This window comes from Hyaena hyaena, unplaced genomic scaffold, assembly GCF_003009895.1.
Source record: "Hyaena hyaena isolate Hyena2069 unplaced genomic scaffold, ASM300989v1 scaffold_2048, whole genome shotgun sequence".
Lineage (NCBI taxonomy): Eukaryota > Metazoa > Chordata > Mammalia > Carnivora > Hyaenidae > Hyaena > Hyaena hyaena.
The window spans coordinates 88,977-103,654 of NW_024082661.1; the positions used below are offsets into that span (position 1 = coordinate 88,977).

General features: G+C 50.8%; 1 protein-coding gene and 1 long non-coding RNA gene across 6 annotated transcripts in view; one reads left to right on the top strand and one right to left on the bottom strand.

Annotated features, from left to right (window-relative positions):
• Window positions 1–14,339, bottom strand: part of PLEKHM1 (pleckstrin homology and RUN domain containing M1) — a 49,135-nt gene extending 34,796 nt beyond the window's left edge. For 3 of the 5 annotated variants that reach the window (XM_039225314.1, XM_039225312.1, XM_039225316.1), the window contains exons 1-4: window positions 14,209–14,339; window positions 8,524–8,612; window positions 5,146–5,393; window positions 2,711–3,337 (exon numbers count right to left, since the gene is read on the bottom strand). In XM_039225314.1, the coding sequence (XP_039081245.1) occupies window positions 2,711–3,337; window positions 5,146–5,393; window positions 8,524–8,571 (923 nt within the window). In that variant the 5' untranslated portion in view covers window positions 8,572–8,612; window positions 14,209–14,339. Of the gene's footprint in view, window positions 1–2,710; window positions 3,338–5,145; window positions 5,394–8,523; window positions 8,613–11,624; window positions 11,827–14,208 lie in introns of those variants that run through there. The other 2 variants (XM_039225313.1, XM_039225317.1) reach the window with 2 other exon arrangements.
• LOC120227154 lies at window positions 9,780–11,662 on the top strand. The gene is made up of 3 exons (XR_005527186.1): window positions 9,780–9,895; window positions 11,060–11,174; window positions 11,578–11,662. It is a non-coding gene; the product is annotated as an uncharacterized LOC120227154 (long non-coding RNA).
• Window positions 14,340–14,678: the final 339 nt, after the last annotated feature.

A 14,678-nucleotide genomic window follows, 5' to 3' on the forward strand; every position in this document is an offset into this window, starting at 1 on the left:
CTGGGAAACCTGTTAAGACTTGAATGAACCAAGAGGGTAGCACAGAGGGGTAGAAAAGAAGGTTCTAGATGCCTGTTGAGGGAACATGGGTCTGGTTGAAGGAAGCGCTTAATAAAAGTTTACCATTTTCGGGGCACCTGGGTGGCTCAGTCAGTTAAGCGTCTAATTCTTGATTTCAGCTCAGGTCATGATCTCATGGTTCCAGGGATCAAGCTCTGCGTCGGGCTCTGCACTGACAGCGAGGAGCCTGCTTGGGATTCTCTCTCTCCCTCTCTCTCTCTCTGCCCCTTCCCCACTCATGCACACACACACGCTCTCTCTCTCAAAATAAAAAAAGTTTACCATGTTCTACCTATTAGATAGGCAAATATCCAAAAGTTTGATAAAACCTTCTGCTGACAAGGCTGAGGGGGACAGGCACGTTCCCAACAGAGTGTAAACAGGCAACATCTATGAAAATTACAGATTAATTTATCCTGTGGCTCAGCAATTCTGTTTCTGGGAATTCACTGAACACAGATACTTGCACAGAATTAAAACACCACATACACAAGGTTATTTATAGAAACAGTGAACTCCAATGTCCATTAAATACAGGGCTGGTCAAATAGACTAAAGTACATTCCTTATAATGGAAACACATGCCATAAGAAAAAAAAAAAGAGAAGAAATTCTGATATGAAACTCCAAAACAAAATCTCTGATATGATCTCTTACAAAACAAGATGTTATACAGTATATTTATAATAGCTTTTGTGGGGAGGGGGCAGGGATACGAAATAGAAAAGACATTTAAAAACTCTGTCTATTCATATTTGTTAGATGAATTTAGAAACATCAAGAAAGATATATAAAGGGGGTACCTGGGTGGCTCAGTCTGACTTCGGCTTAGCTCATGAGCTCATGGTTTGTGAGTTCCAGCCCTGCATCGGGCTCTCTGCTGTCAGCACAGAGCCTGCTTCAGATCCTCTGTTCCCCTTTCTCACTGTCCCTCCCCTGCTCATTCTGTCTCTCTCAAAAATAAATAAATAAACTTTAAAAAAAAGACGTAAGGAATTAATAATTATGATTTTAAAGGTGGGAAAGACTTTTAACTGTAGATAGATTTTTTTTTTACCATAAATCTATTAAAAATTAATATTTAAAAAGGGCCTGAATGGAAAAGTCTCTGCTGTGGTAAGGATGGTATAAAATAGAGAGATGGTGAATCACTATGTTGTACACAAGACTAATATAACATTGTGTGTCAACTAAAATCAAATAGAAAAAAATTTTTAAAACGAGATAGCTTGGCCAAGGGTCCCTCCTATAGTCAAGTTCATTGCTCCCTGTAGTCTTCCTCCACACACCTGCTTGGCCCCTTTTGTCCTCCGCCTCCTCCAGGCTTGGCTCTGGCTCTGCGTCTTTCAGAGGCCTTCTGGGAGGTCATGAAGGAGAGCCCTTATGTGCCATGCTTCACTGCATCTTTTGGAAGTTGTAAATCTAACTCTGAGCTACTAGTTTCCTCCTCTCTCGAGGCCCTATTTTACACCAAGCCTCAGAGAAATGAAGTAACTTGTTGAGTATCAGCCAGGGGCAGAGCTGGAGCCTGATCCAGCTCTGAGCCCTCCCTAAATCCATTCTCCTCACTGCCCCATGTTGCCTCCAGTTACAGAGCCCAGCAACTTGAGGCCCCGAGGAAGAAAGACAGTCCCCTTTTCCTTTATGCCCTCATTGGGGTCAATGCTCAGTCAGGGGCAATCACATGCTATAGGGAAAGAGGAAGAGAAGAAGGAAGGAAGGGGGAGGAGAAGGAATGGGGGAGGGCACTTACTCTTGCAGTGATGGGTCTGAATCATCGGCATTGGCCGCCCCCAGGTCGGAGTCGTAGGACATGGGCTCCTCGGAACGGTCTGGACTCTTGGAGCCATTCTCTTGGATGAGGCAGCTATCAGAGTTTAGGCTGCAAGACAGCTGGGAGGAACTGGCCGTGTCCAGGCTGAGGGAGGAGGCCGTGAGCTTCCGGTTCCGTCGGATCTTATGGCCTGAGTGCTGGACTTCGATGTCCTCAGAGCCTGAGGAATGGGAAATCGAGTCCAGAGACTCTTTCCGCTGTAGTTCTGCCCCAGGCGAGGTGAGGGGGTCGAGCTCAGAGAGTGGGCAGAGCCCAGAGAGAGCCAGTGGGGTAAGCGTCCACTCGTTCAAGATGGCGGACTTGTAGGAGAGCTCGAAGGACAGGGATGTCAGTCCCTGCAGGAAGCTGAGGAGGAACTCGCCCTCCTCGGCATCTCGAAGCAGGGCCGTAGGCTGATAGTACTCGCACAGGCGGGCGGGCTCCTGGAGGAGCAGCTTCAGGTAGCACTCCATCAGGCCATCATTGAGGGCCAGCCTCAGCCAGGCCCGGCAGCGGCCCACGTCCGTGCTGACAAAGATCAGGTGCTCCAACTCGGAGACAATGTGTCTGGGGGTAAGAAGGACACGCTGGGTTCAAGAAATGATTTCAAATCACAGAGGATTATTTTATCCACCAGCCAGCAAGAGCCAGTAATAATGACTGCAAGTATATACGGGCTTGGAAAAGTCTCAGGTAGTAGTGTTCTACGGGGAATTTAGAAATACTGGGGCGCCTGGGTGGCTCAGTCGGTTAAGCGNGGGCAATCACATGCTATAGGGAAAGAGGAAGAGAAGAAGGAAGGAAGGGGGAGGAGAAGGAATGGGGGAGGGCACTTACTCTTGCAGTGATGGGTCTGAATCATCGGCATTGGCCGCCCCCAGGTCGGAGTCGTAGGACATGGGCTCCTCGGAACGGTCTGGACTCTTGGAGCCATTCTCTTGGATGAGGCAGCTATCAGAGTTTAGGCTGCAAGACAGCTGGGAGGAACTGGCCGTGTCCAGGCTGAGGGAGGAGGCCGTGAGCTTCCGGTTCCGTCGGATCTTATGGCCTGAGTGCTGGACTTCGATGTCCTCAGAGCCTGAGGAATGGGAAATCGAGTCCAGAGACTCTTTCCGCTGTAGTTCTGCCCCAGGCGAGGTGAGGGGGTCGAGCTCAGAGAGTGGGCAGAGCCCAGAGAGAGCCAGTGGGGTAAGCGTCCACTCGTTCAAGATGGCGGACTTGTAGGAGAGCTCGAAGGACAGGGATGTCAGTCCCTGCAGGAAGCTGAGGAGGAACTCGCCCTCCTCGGCATCTCGAAGCAGGGCCGTAGGCTGATAGTACTCGCACAGGCGGGCGGGCTCCTGGAGGAGCAGCTTCAGGTAGCACTCCATCAGGCCATCATTGAGGGCCAGCCTCAGCCAGGCCCGGCAGCGGCCCACGTCCGTGCTGACAAAGATCAGGTGCTCCAACTCGGAGACAATGTGTCTGGGGGTAAGAAGGACACGCTGGGTTCAAGAAATGATTTCAAATCACAGAGGATTATTTTATCCACCAGCCAGCAAGAGCCAGTAATAATGACTGCAAGTATATACGGGCTTGGAAAAGTCTCAGGTAGTAGTGTTCTACGGGGAATTTAGAAATACTGGGGCGCCTGGGTGGCTCAGTCGGTTAAGCGTCCAACTTCAGCTCAGGTCATGATCTTACCATTCGTGGGTTCGAGCAGCTAGCTCAGAGCCTGGAGCCTGTTTCGGATTCTGTGTCTCCCTCTCTCTCTGACCCTCCCCTGCTCATGCTGTCTCTCTCTCAGAAATAAATTTAAAAAATTAAAAAAAAATTTTTTTAATTAAAAAAAAAAATATTTAGCGACAACCCTCAACTCTTTGAGGTTGCTGCCATGAAGGATCATTGCCATTTTCATTACAACCCAGGCACCCTGGCCACCATCTGCTCATCCAGCACACATCTGATGAGCCCCTAAGTGCCGGGTCTTTGGAGCTGTGAAGATACGGGATACAGACATGGTCCTGCTCTCAGTCTGGGCTACCACCTTTCAAGGGCACACGGAGGTGATTCCTGCCGTCAGTGGAGCCGGGGTTGGGGGAAGGCAATCATTTCCAGGTTGCAGTAAGAAAAATGCCACAGGAAAGGCAGTATCTGAGCTGGGCCTTGAGGGATTTCAAGAGGCAAAGATGGAAGGGGAATCCTTTAGGCACCAAGGACTGACAGAAAAAGGCCCTGGGGGTAGGGAAGCAGCAGCTCTGTAACCTGAGCAGTGAGCACTCCCGTTGCTGAGCACTCCCATTACAGCATCGGAGGAGGGGCGGCTGGCTGGGTGGCAAAGTCAGGTAACGCATGGTATCATCCAATGGTGAGGCAAAGAGGGGCAAGGGTCCCCACACCTGGCTGTGCGTCAGAATCACCTGGAACCTGGTCAGCATACAGATTCTGGGGCCCCAGCGAAGTGAACGGGACTCCAGGCTAGCGCTGGAGAGCCTGCGAGTTTTTGCACAGGGACTGACGTGACCGCGGTTCTGCAGACCCTGGGTCTGTCTGATGTAAATGCCCTTCCTCTGACTATCACAGTGCCCCGAGCACATCTTGCCCACACGAGGACAGGCTCCACAGGCCTCAGGGAATGAGCTCAGGTGAGTGTAAGCTCAATAAATGTCGACCGGCTGCCTGACCTAAGGAAAGGCAGAATGAGATAAGGGGGACAATTAGAAGGCCACTGTCACCCAGGAGTGAGGTAAGAACCTGAGCCAGGGCAGTGGCAGCACGAAAAGGAAGATACAGGCTGACAAGGCACCTTCGGGCTGAGGGTAGCATTTAATAGCCCTTAGAGGCGCGGTGCCAGCAGCCGCTTGTCCAAAGCCCGGGAGCAGGGGCAGGGCCGCAGAGACAAATGTCCCAGGGTGAGTATTCAGATGATCTGGATTCCACTTCTTTAAAAAATGCCATAGCCTGTTAGGAGTATAACACTTAGCATAGAGACATTCAAACATTCTAAGGCAGGGTCAGCAAACCTCTTCTGTAAAGGGCCACTTAGTACAGATTTTAGGCTTTGCAGGCCACACATTCTCTGTCCCAACTACCGCCCTTTGCCACCATGTGGTAAAAAGGTGGCTCCTGCTAAAGGCGACCAGCCATTGCCTGAGGACTGAGGGGCCCTTGAGGCTGGTCTGACAATAACCCCCACCTCCCCCGTCTCCTTTCCTGTACAGCAGGAGTGGGAGATCCTGGTGTCCCCCACTCTGAACTCCTCCCCACAGAGAAACCTCCCCTGCCGATCTCACTTGTGGGTGACAGCTTTCAGGAGGGGCCAGAAGACAGGCTGAGGCAGAGGCTTCTGGTGGGCACTTTTCTTCCTTTTCCCTCCGGCCTCGGCTCGGATGTGCTTGGCGTGAAGGCCGTGGATAAATACAGCCTCCAGGGCACTGCACATAGTGTTGGCGTCTCCGTCTTCGCTAGTGACCACCGTGTCCGAGGACACGTACTGCTTCTGCAACGCCTTCACTGATCCCACCAGCTTTTTCTTGATGACCTAGTCGGTGTCAGACACAACACAGGCCTTTAGAAGATCCTATGGCGACTGCTGGCATGTAAGTGCTTATCGCCAAATACGGGTGCACCCACACATGTGCTCACGTCTACCTGTGTGTGTGTGCATACAGCAAAACTTGCACAAACTAATCATAGGAAATAAAGAGCAGCGCCTGGCTGGCTCAGTCAGTTAAGCGGGCGACTTCAGCTCAGGTCATGATCTTATGGTTTGTGAGTTTGAGCCCGGAGAAGGGCTGTATGCTGACAGCTCAGAGCCTGGAGCCTGTTTCAGATTCTTTGTCTCCCTCTCTCTCTCTGACCCTCACCCACCTGCACTCTGTCTTGCTCGCTCTCTCTCAAAAATAAACAAACATTAAAAATTTTTTTAAAAAGAATGAAAAGACAAAGTACAGAGGAGAAAAGGAAAATTACATACTTAAAGCACCCAGAGATAGTTATTTTTCTGCAAAGATATGTGTATATTTTTCTTTTGTTTTGCTTTTTAAACTGAACTTCAGTCATTTGATAGCCATAGAAATCTTGTGTCTGAACACTGGCCCCATCAGTTACAGCTGCAGGAACTGGGGTGATGCATCTGGGGCAAAGGTGAAGCTTCCCATCTTGTTTAGGAAACTATGACTCGATGAAGAGGCAACAAGTGCCCGTTTAGAACAAGAAAAGCACCAAGAAAACAGGAACGTCGTCCACATGAAGAAAGATCCTCGGGGTGCCTGGGAGGCTCAGTCAGTTAAATGTCGGACTCTTGATTTTGGCTCAGGTCATGATCTCATAGTTGGTGAGTTTAAGCCCTGCATCTGCCTCTATGCTGACAGTGTGGAGCCTGCTTGGGATTCTGTCTCTCTCTTTCTCTCTCTGCACTCCTCCCTTCATGCTCGCTCTCCCTTTCAAAGTAAACAAATTTCATTTATTTAAAATTTTTTAATGTTTATTTATTTTTGAGAGAGAGAGACAAAGTGTGAGTGGGGGAGGGGCAGAGAGTGAGGGAGACACAGAATCCAAAGCAGGCTCCAGGCTCTGAGTTGTCAGCACAGAGCCTGACATGGGGCTCCAGCCCCATGAACTGTGAGATCATGACCTGAGCCGAAGTTGGACGTGTAACCAACTGAACCACACAGGTGCCTCTTAAATAAATAAATAAACTTTAAAAAGAAAGAAAAAAAAAAAAAAAAAGAAAGATCCATGACCTGGTAGTTAGAGGCTGATGTTAGTCTCAGCTCTGTCGGTCACCAGCTGAGTCACCTAAGACATTTCACTTAACCTCACTGAGCTTAATTTCCTCATCTGTTAAACAGAATGAATACTTCCTGATCTATATAGCACTGGGGAGTGGGGGGTACTCTGAGGGCAGGACTTGTTTCTTATTCATTCTTGCGTCTTTAAACTTGGCATGGTTCCTGGCATATGCAAGAACTCTGTTAAGGTCTCTTACGTAAGTCACTTGTAAAATACATATATGTAATGTCCTTTGGAAAGATAAAAGCAGGTCTGTGGTGATAGAAGCATGTCAAAATTACCTACGTGGTATTTTGGAAAAGGATCGGAAGGGAATACAGAAAAATTGGTTTGAATTGTTAGCTGATAGGATTATGGATAGTTTACTGTTTTATTTTCATTCTACCCCAAACAGTTCATGTTAATGTTCTCTGAAAGTCGAATGTTCTTCTTCTTCTTCTTCTTTTTTTTTTGTAATAGCTTTAATGAGACAATTTACATAGCCTAAAATTCACTCCTTTAAACTATACAGTTGAGTGGTTTTTGGTGTATTCACAGAACGGTAAAACTATAGCCACTGCCTAATTTTGGAACATTTTCATGTTTTTCGAAAAGGAACACTGTGCCCATTAGCAGTCACTCCTCTCTGTTCCCCTCTCCTCCAACCCCCAGCCACTACTAATCTACTGTCTTTGTGGATTTGCCAATTCTGGACATTGTGTATGAATGAAGTCATATAGTAAGTACGTTGTCTTTTGTATCTGGCTTCTTTTACGTACCAGGTTTCCACGGTTTGTCTAGACTGTAGCACGTATCGGGGCTTTGTTCCTTTTTATTGCCAAATAATTTTCCATTGCATGGACATACCACATTTTATTTATCCAGTCACTGGTTAACAGACATTTGAGTTGTTCCCACCTTTTGGCTATCATGCTGATAGGAACATTTATGCTCAAGGTTTTTGTGTGGACCTAAGTTTTCAATTCTCTTCGGTGTATACCTAGGAGTGGAATTGCCCATCTGCTTTCCCTAATGCCTGCACCATCTCACATTCCCGCCTGCAGTGTATGAGGGTTCCAATTTCTCTAAACCACCACCACGTACTATTATCTGTCATTTAGGTTCTAGCCGTCCTAGGGGGTATGAAGAAGTCTCTCAAGATTTTGAATGGATTTGTCTAATGTCTAATGATGTTAGGATCTTTTCATGAACTTATGGGTCATTTGTACACCATGTTTTTTTGTTTGTTTATTTTATTTTTGAGAGAGAGAGAGAGAGAGTAAGAATGGGGCAAAGAGAGAGGGGAACACAAGATCCAAAGTGGGCAAGATGGTGACAGCAGTGAACTCCCAGATCGTGAGCTCATGACCCGAGCTGAACGGATGCTCAACTGACTAAGCCACCCAGGCACCATAGTGCCTTCTTTTCTTTTAACGTTTACTTATTTATGAGAGTCAGAGAATGTGCACACATGTGTGTGCCTATGGGGGAGGGACAGAGAGTGGGACCGAGGATCCAAAGCAGGCTCTGCTCTTACAGCAGAGAGCCTGATGCGGGGCTTGAACTCACAAACTGCAAGATCATGACCTGAGCTGAAGCTGGTCGCTTAACCATGTGAGCTACCCAGGCACCCCATATGTTTGCCTTCCTTTGAGGAATCCTTGGTCTTCAGGTAGCCTGTATTAAAGTCACCGTTGGTTTTTAAAAATTCCAATTTTTATCACCAATAAGACATTCTAGAAGGGGCAGAATGTCCTCAGAGCCTGCTGATGCCATAACTTTTTCTCAACCCGAGCCCTCTCTTTCCAGACAGGGCTCACTCATTTCAAAGTTAGGAAAACACTGGACACGCTGTCCCGTGAGCCCTCCCCCACCCGTGAGCCTCTCTTACTGCCTACCAGGATGGCAGCCCGGGGGTCCAGTCCATTCTCCACCACCGAGAGCATCTCCACTCACACGGCAGCCCCCTCGGAGAATCACATGACACCTGCAGAGACAGATGGTGGCGAGATGAGCAGGTTACAGCTCACCACCCCCAGCCAATTCTCCCCTCCCCCCAGCTCAGCCCATCTTCCTCAAACTGTAACGCAAGGGCCTGTGAATTCAAAAGTAAAAGCCAAGGGTGGATTTTAAGGAAGGAAACCAAGAAAGAGAATAAATCTGAGGGCTCAGCTCTCAAGAGGTGAGAAATCCTATGTGCCACGGGTGGGTCTGCCCTAAGCAGTGCACAGAAAGGGCTCTGTATGCCACACCAAATGCTGGCTCAAAAAAGCAGGGAATGAAGGAAGGGCTGATTTAGATATACGGAGCTAAGGGTACAAGGTGGGGGGTGCTGCAGCTGAAGGTGCCAAGAGCCTACACGGACCAGGGAGCAGGGGCTCACAATTCACATCCGGGCCTTGGGCCTGCAAACTGCCACCTCTGACTCTGGGGCCAGCCTGGTGTCTGCCAGCTGGGCAGGGACAAGTACAACTGAAACGGTTTCTAAAGAGAGGGCCTATTGCTACATAGTGGCTTCCCCTCCAGTAGGAGGGTCAGGCTTTGCTGGAGCAGCACAGGGACACGCCTCAAGGGAAACAGCACAGGTTCAAATCTGCATAGCCACTAGCCCCTGAGGCATGCTGGGTGTGGACCACAGCAGACCTCTTCAATGGAGGTTGTGAACTGGAAAACACCTAGCCTAGCACAGGGCTTGACAGTACTGAGGATAAATGGTAGCTATGACCCCAGGGGATGTGGCCATACAACTCTATAGGCAAAGGCGATGCCTGAAAGAGTGCACCCAGGTACTTGATATCAGTACACAGGTAAAGCCCTCAGGGCATGGGCTTCCCCCTGGGGGTGGCCTGGGGGGGAGGGTTTCAATCTGAGCCTCAGGGGGCTGCTGGCTCGCAGGTCCCAGCCACTTGGACAGAGCAGGATTGCGCAGGCACATTCCCATCTAAACATCATCTCTGTTGACCACACTGCCGAGCATGAAGGGACACCCAGTTTGCACCACAAACTGGGTCACCCATGCCTCTGTTCTCACAAACCTATGGGCCAAAGAAGTGATAAAAGGAGGCTAAATGGATTTTGTCCTGTTTACATATGTGACTTCATTCATGCCTCATGACCACCCGGGAGAGCCCTCTTTTTATCAGGATCTCACAGACCCGGAACTAAAGCTGACCCAGGCCAAGGAGCCTCCCGAGGTTCCAGGGCTGCTAAGCACGTTCTACCACCTTCCGCCAGGATGATGTCCACCCTTCTGGAAGAGGCGGGTGTGAGGTAGGGCTAAGGGTGGCCGGGGAGGGGGCAGGGGGGTCTGGGAGGAGGGCTCTTCAGCTGGGGGCCCAGGTGACAGGGTGCAAGGGAGCATCAGGGTGGCCCCAAATGATGAAAGGTGCTCTGATTCAAGCCCTGGCCTCTGGATCTGACAGGACCGAGCGCCAACTTTCCTAAGTTAAGGACACGCAGAGGGAGGGAGGTGTGTGGAGGCCGACTCCCCCCCACCCCCAAACCAGCTCCGGTCAGCACACAACAGACTGGCCAGAAGAACGCTTGGTCCCTGGCCACCGCCCATCTGTCTCTCCCTCAAGCTCCTACCCACCTGGGATTCTCAGGACCCTCCTCTGGTGACCAGCTCCATGCTCTGGCCACCAGGGCACCAGGAAAAGGGACCGTGCTACAGAGTCCCTCTTCCTGAAATCGTGCCTGATCTTAGAGGCTGGGTTTCTTCAAGGCTACCCTAGGCAGCCCTGCAGGCCAAGTTCAGGCTCTCTGGCTCTGAGACCCTGGCATCCAATCCCCTTCGGCAATTCCAGGGGCCTAAGGTCTCCCCTCAGGCCTGCCCTTCCAGACAGAGCCTCAAGCTCTAACACTGCCCTTCCCTCAGCCTTGAGGCTTGGGCCTCTACAATCTGAATAGCAGGTCCATGAAGGCCTCATTAACTAATTAACTGAATATAATAGAGGATTCATTGGAGGCGGGGAGGCTTATCAGTAAGTGGGTGCTCTGGTCAAGTCAGGGTCTGTTAAAAAAAAAAAAAAAAAGCCAAAGTAAACTGATACTGAGAGGTCAGAGCAGGGCCAAACAAGGGACAACTGTGGCCTAAAACTGTCAGGAAAGCCACAAAATGACAACAGTGCAGAGAAATCCAGAAAAACTGCCACTTGACAATTCACAATACAGAACCGAGACATGGGGATCAGGGCAAAGTCCAGGGCAAATCTCTTTTTGCAGGAAGCTAAAGCCCCCTACCTAGGCCTGTCTGTTCTAGAATGTCTCAGGAAGGCAGGAAACGGCTCAGAGGCAGGCCCACAGCTGGCTACGACGGGAGATCTCTGGCCTCTGGGTCTCCTGACTGCCAGGTGGGCACTCCAGCAGGCTCCTTGGGTGGGCCAGGCTCCCACTCCGCAGCACTAAGGGACTAGTTTCACTTTCTAGCCTCAGAACCGTCTTCACTGACACCAAGAAGCGAGCCAAAGAGGGGTGTGTCTTCGGGAGACCCGGAATGAAGAGAGCAGGCAGAGAGTTCAAACACCGTCGGTGCAGTTGAGCAGAAGAGGTGAGTGCCATCTGCCTTTAGAAAACTCCCAAGCCACCCTTAGCCTACCTCTGCCCCTCAGACTGTCTTACTCTGGCCCGGAATCTCATTCTCTCACCGCATTTAATTCTTAAAATAATCCTGTGAGAGAAGGATTATTAGCCCTCATTTCACCGAGGAGAAAATTGAGGCTCAGGAGAAACACACCTCAGGTGAGGGTCAGAAGCTCCACTGTATGAAAGAAGGCCTAACACTAACAGGAAATGATCTTGCCCATCGGATCTGCAGCCCCAGCTAGGGGAGCACAGGTCCCTTCCACAGCAGCCAGGTTTCTGTATGCTCCAACACCCAGGAAGGAATCGTCGTTGATTCTCTTCGTGATACTGCCTGGCCCTCTATAAACATCCGATTTCACTTCCTCCAGAGACTAAGGAAGAACGAAAAGAGGAGAAGGGCTCAGATGAGACTTACATTAAAAGAAGAAATGGATGAGCTGGCTTCACCACTTTCGAAGCACTCCATTCATCAGCAAACAGCAACCTCTTCTCGGAGACTTCCCGCCATCCGGGACAGCCTCGTCTCTACGGCCTGACTCGATCCTGCACCTGGCTACGCACAACAGCAGGCGGGTGTTTAAGCCCTCCAGCTGTTGTGCCAGGTGATGAGTCAGGGTTTTCAGTTGGAAACAAATGACAAAGTTATCTTCTGATTCAGAAAGACAGCTGATACTTCAGACATGTGAGTGCTGAGTGAGGAAATAGCACCTCCTTCTACCTGAAGAAAATTGGATTTCTAGACAAGAGCCCTGTGAGGGGTGGGAAACAGGGGCAATGAAGCAACTGAATACCAGCTGGAGGGCAAGAAACTTCTAGCTCGTGATTCCCAGTCCAAAGGCTAGTGGGTGAGGCCAGAAATGTGAAGTCTATGAACACTGCGTATCTTTCTTTCCTCCCTCCCTCCTTCCGCCCAAAAACACCCATCTCTCCCATATTCTTGTCCCAGATCCCTTACCGTTCTGTCAAGGACCAAACTCTGAATGAATGAAAGCAGGAACTCTGCCTGACTCATTCGCCGTTTCATTTCTAGTGCTTCGAGCAGCGCACAGCACGCAGTAGCACTCAAAAAAATACTTGCTGAATGAACAGACGACTAACATAAAAAGGCTCAGGGCAGGTATCTCTGTTTCTGACTGTAAGAAATTGAGGCATACAACTTTTCCGTGGTGGGGCCACTCTGGAACTCTTTCCCCTACAACAAGCTGCCAACAGGCTAAAACCCTTCAGATAGATCACACCTTAATGGAGGGGGATATTGAAGGTAAAAGGACAATCAGTGTTCAAAGAAGTGAGACTATAAATGGCAAGCAAAGACAATGGGTCCTCTTTAGGGCCCTTTTACAATCGCTGTCAAATGGCCAATCCTTTGGCCACCAGAACTTAAGAGGGGATGGGCACCCAAAAAGCCCAGGAGATTATAAATGTTAATGAGGGGGCCTGGGTGCCTCAAGAATGTCTAGCTCCTCTGAGATAACTTGGCTTTCTGTGTTCATGGGTAATCAAAATGGTCAAAACTCAATGATCCGGCACCTGCAAAAAGAGGCAGCGATTCAACAGCCTCCACGCAGACTTCAGCGACCCCAGGATCCTCACCTATACTCTTCATATGTAACGTCACCTCTGGTACGTTCCGTAGTGGGACTAATCTACAACCAGTTCTGGCCAGGAGGAGCACTGGGTGAGGGTCCTTTCTAAGTGCCAGGGCAACGCACATGGACGTGATTCTGGGACCACAGCCAACCCCACACAGGGGGACTCCTTGAGTTTCTCTAGATCATCATCCAAGAGGAAGCGATAAGCTTCCACTGCTCCGGGCTGAATGAGTAGCTATCCCTGGCCTTCCAGGTATTTGGATGGTACCTACCATGCCAGCAGCCAAGCAAGTAATGTAATAGGGATGCCAGAAACACAATCCTTGAGGACAGGTACAGGGGACTTGACATCCAGGAAAAACACTTGACCCACGGGAGATGGCTCTCTACTCCTCCACACTTACCGTCTGAGGCCCTGCATCAGCTGAGGTGTTCACCACTGCCTGGCTCTGAGAAAGCACCTAGGTTGCTGCTGGTGTTGAGGGCAGCAGGCGGGTTGGCAGAGGATTGCACTGAGTTCTCAGATCAAACGTGGGCCACACATCCCAGAGTTGGGAGAAGAGTTGAAACGGGGGAAGAGATGAAACCTCCATCTACCAAGATTGGGTAGGGGTGGTAGGAACTTGTGGGGGGGGGCAGAGTTGGGGGGTGGTTTAGCAAAGACTTAGGAATGAAGTGCCTCAGGTTGGCTGAGGATGGAAGAAAGTATGTGGTAACCTCGAAAGTTAGGGGTTGAATGGCTGAGGACAAGAAGACACATACAAGACTTGAGACAGGGCTGAGATCAGAGTTATCAAGAGGGGGTTAAGCTCAATAGAGCATCATCTACTTTCGTGGTCGGTATTAAATGAGAGTAGAGAGAGGTGGGTGTTTGGGCTGAGCAGACCTTGGGGGACTGAGCAGGGGGACTGGGATAAGAAATTTGAGCCAGATAAAGGATAAACCAGAATGACGGAGAGTGGGGGCTGGGGGTGGGGGTGGGGGGACTCGAGGAGGTCTGTGTGGAGCACTGGGATTGCCAAAGGGGTTGAGGAGTGAGAATGAGATGCGTTCGAGAAAGGCGGAGGGAAGTGGCTGTGCTCGGGGTTGGAAGTGGGCTACCGGTGGGGTCGAGTGTGGCTGCACTGACGCAAGACCGGTGGTGAGGGGCTGAGGTAAGGGCTGGGCTCGGGTGACGGGTGGAGAAGACGGAGGGGACGGGTCAGCACTGGCTGTTTGGGCTGAAGGCTCGGGTCCGAGTCGGGTAGAGTGCGGGGCTCAGGCGGGGAAGGGAAAAAGCTCTGAAGCAGGACAGTTTCAAAGCAAGCAGAGGTTTGCGATCACGGACAGGGCTGGAGACCCATCGCCGTTCGCGTCTCTGCCCCGCCGTCCCTTCTCACCCTTCTCGCCCCCGTACCCCTAACTCACCAGAGCGAGCGGGGAGGGGGCCGGGAGCACTCCAGGTCACTGCAGCCCCTAAGCCTCCGACCAGACGCCGCGACCTCCCGGCCAGTGACAACAGGAAACGGCGCTCGCGGCGCCTGACGCCATCACGTTGGTTCGGCGTCCTGCCCCGCCCCCCCGGAACGCGGAGCCAATCGCAGGGCCGGCGGGACGGGGGGGCGGGGCCAGCGCTCAGGAAAGCCCGAACTACCAGCTCCGGAGCCGTTGAGCGGTCTGGGAGGCTCTGGGCTCTGGGGACCCGAGATGCGCGCTAAGAGGGGAGGCGACCAGGCTGGCCCACCAGTGTCGGGCGGAACGTGTCCTACGTCCCGCCTCCAGCAGTGTCTGCGCCTGACTTCTGGGTTCATGACTTCGCCTGGAGTCTAACACTGGGGCTGTGAGTTGGCCTCCTGCGTGAAGGTTCCCACCTGTAAAATCGGACCAATAATGCCTAC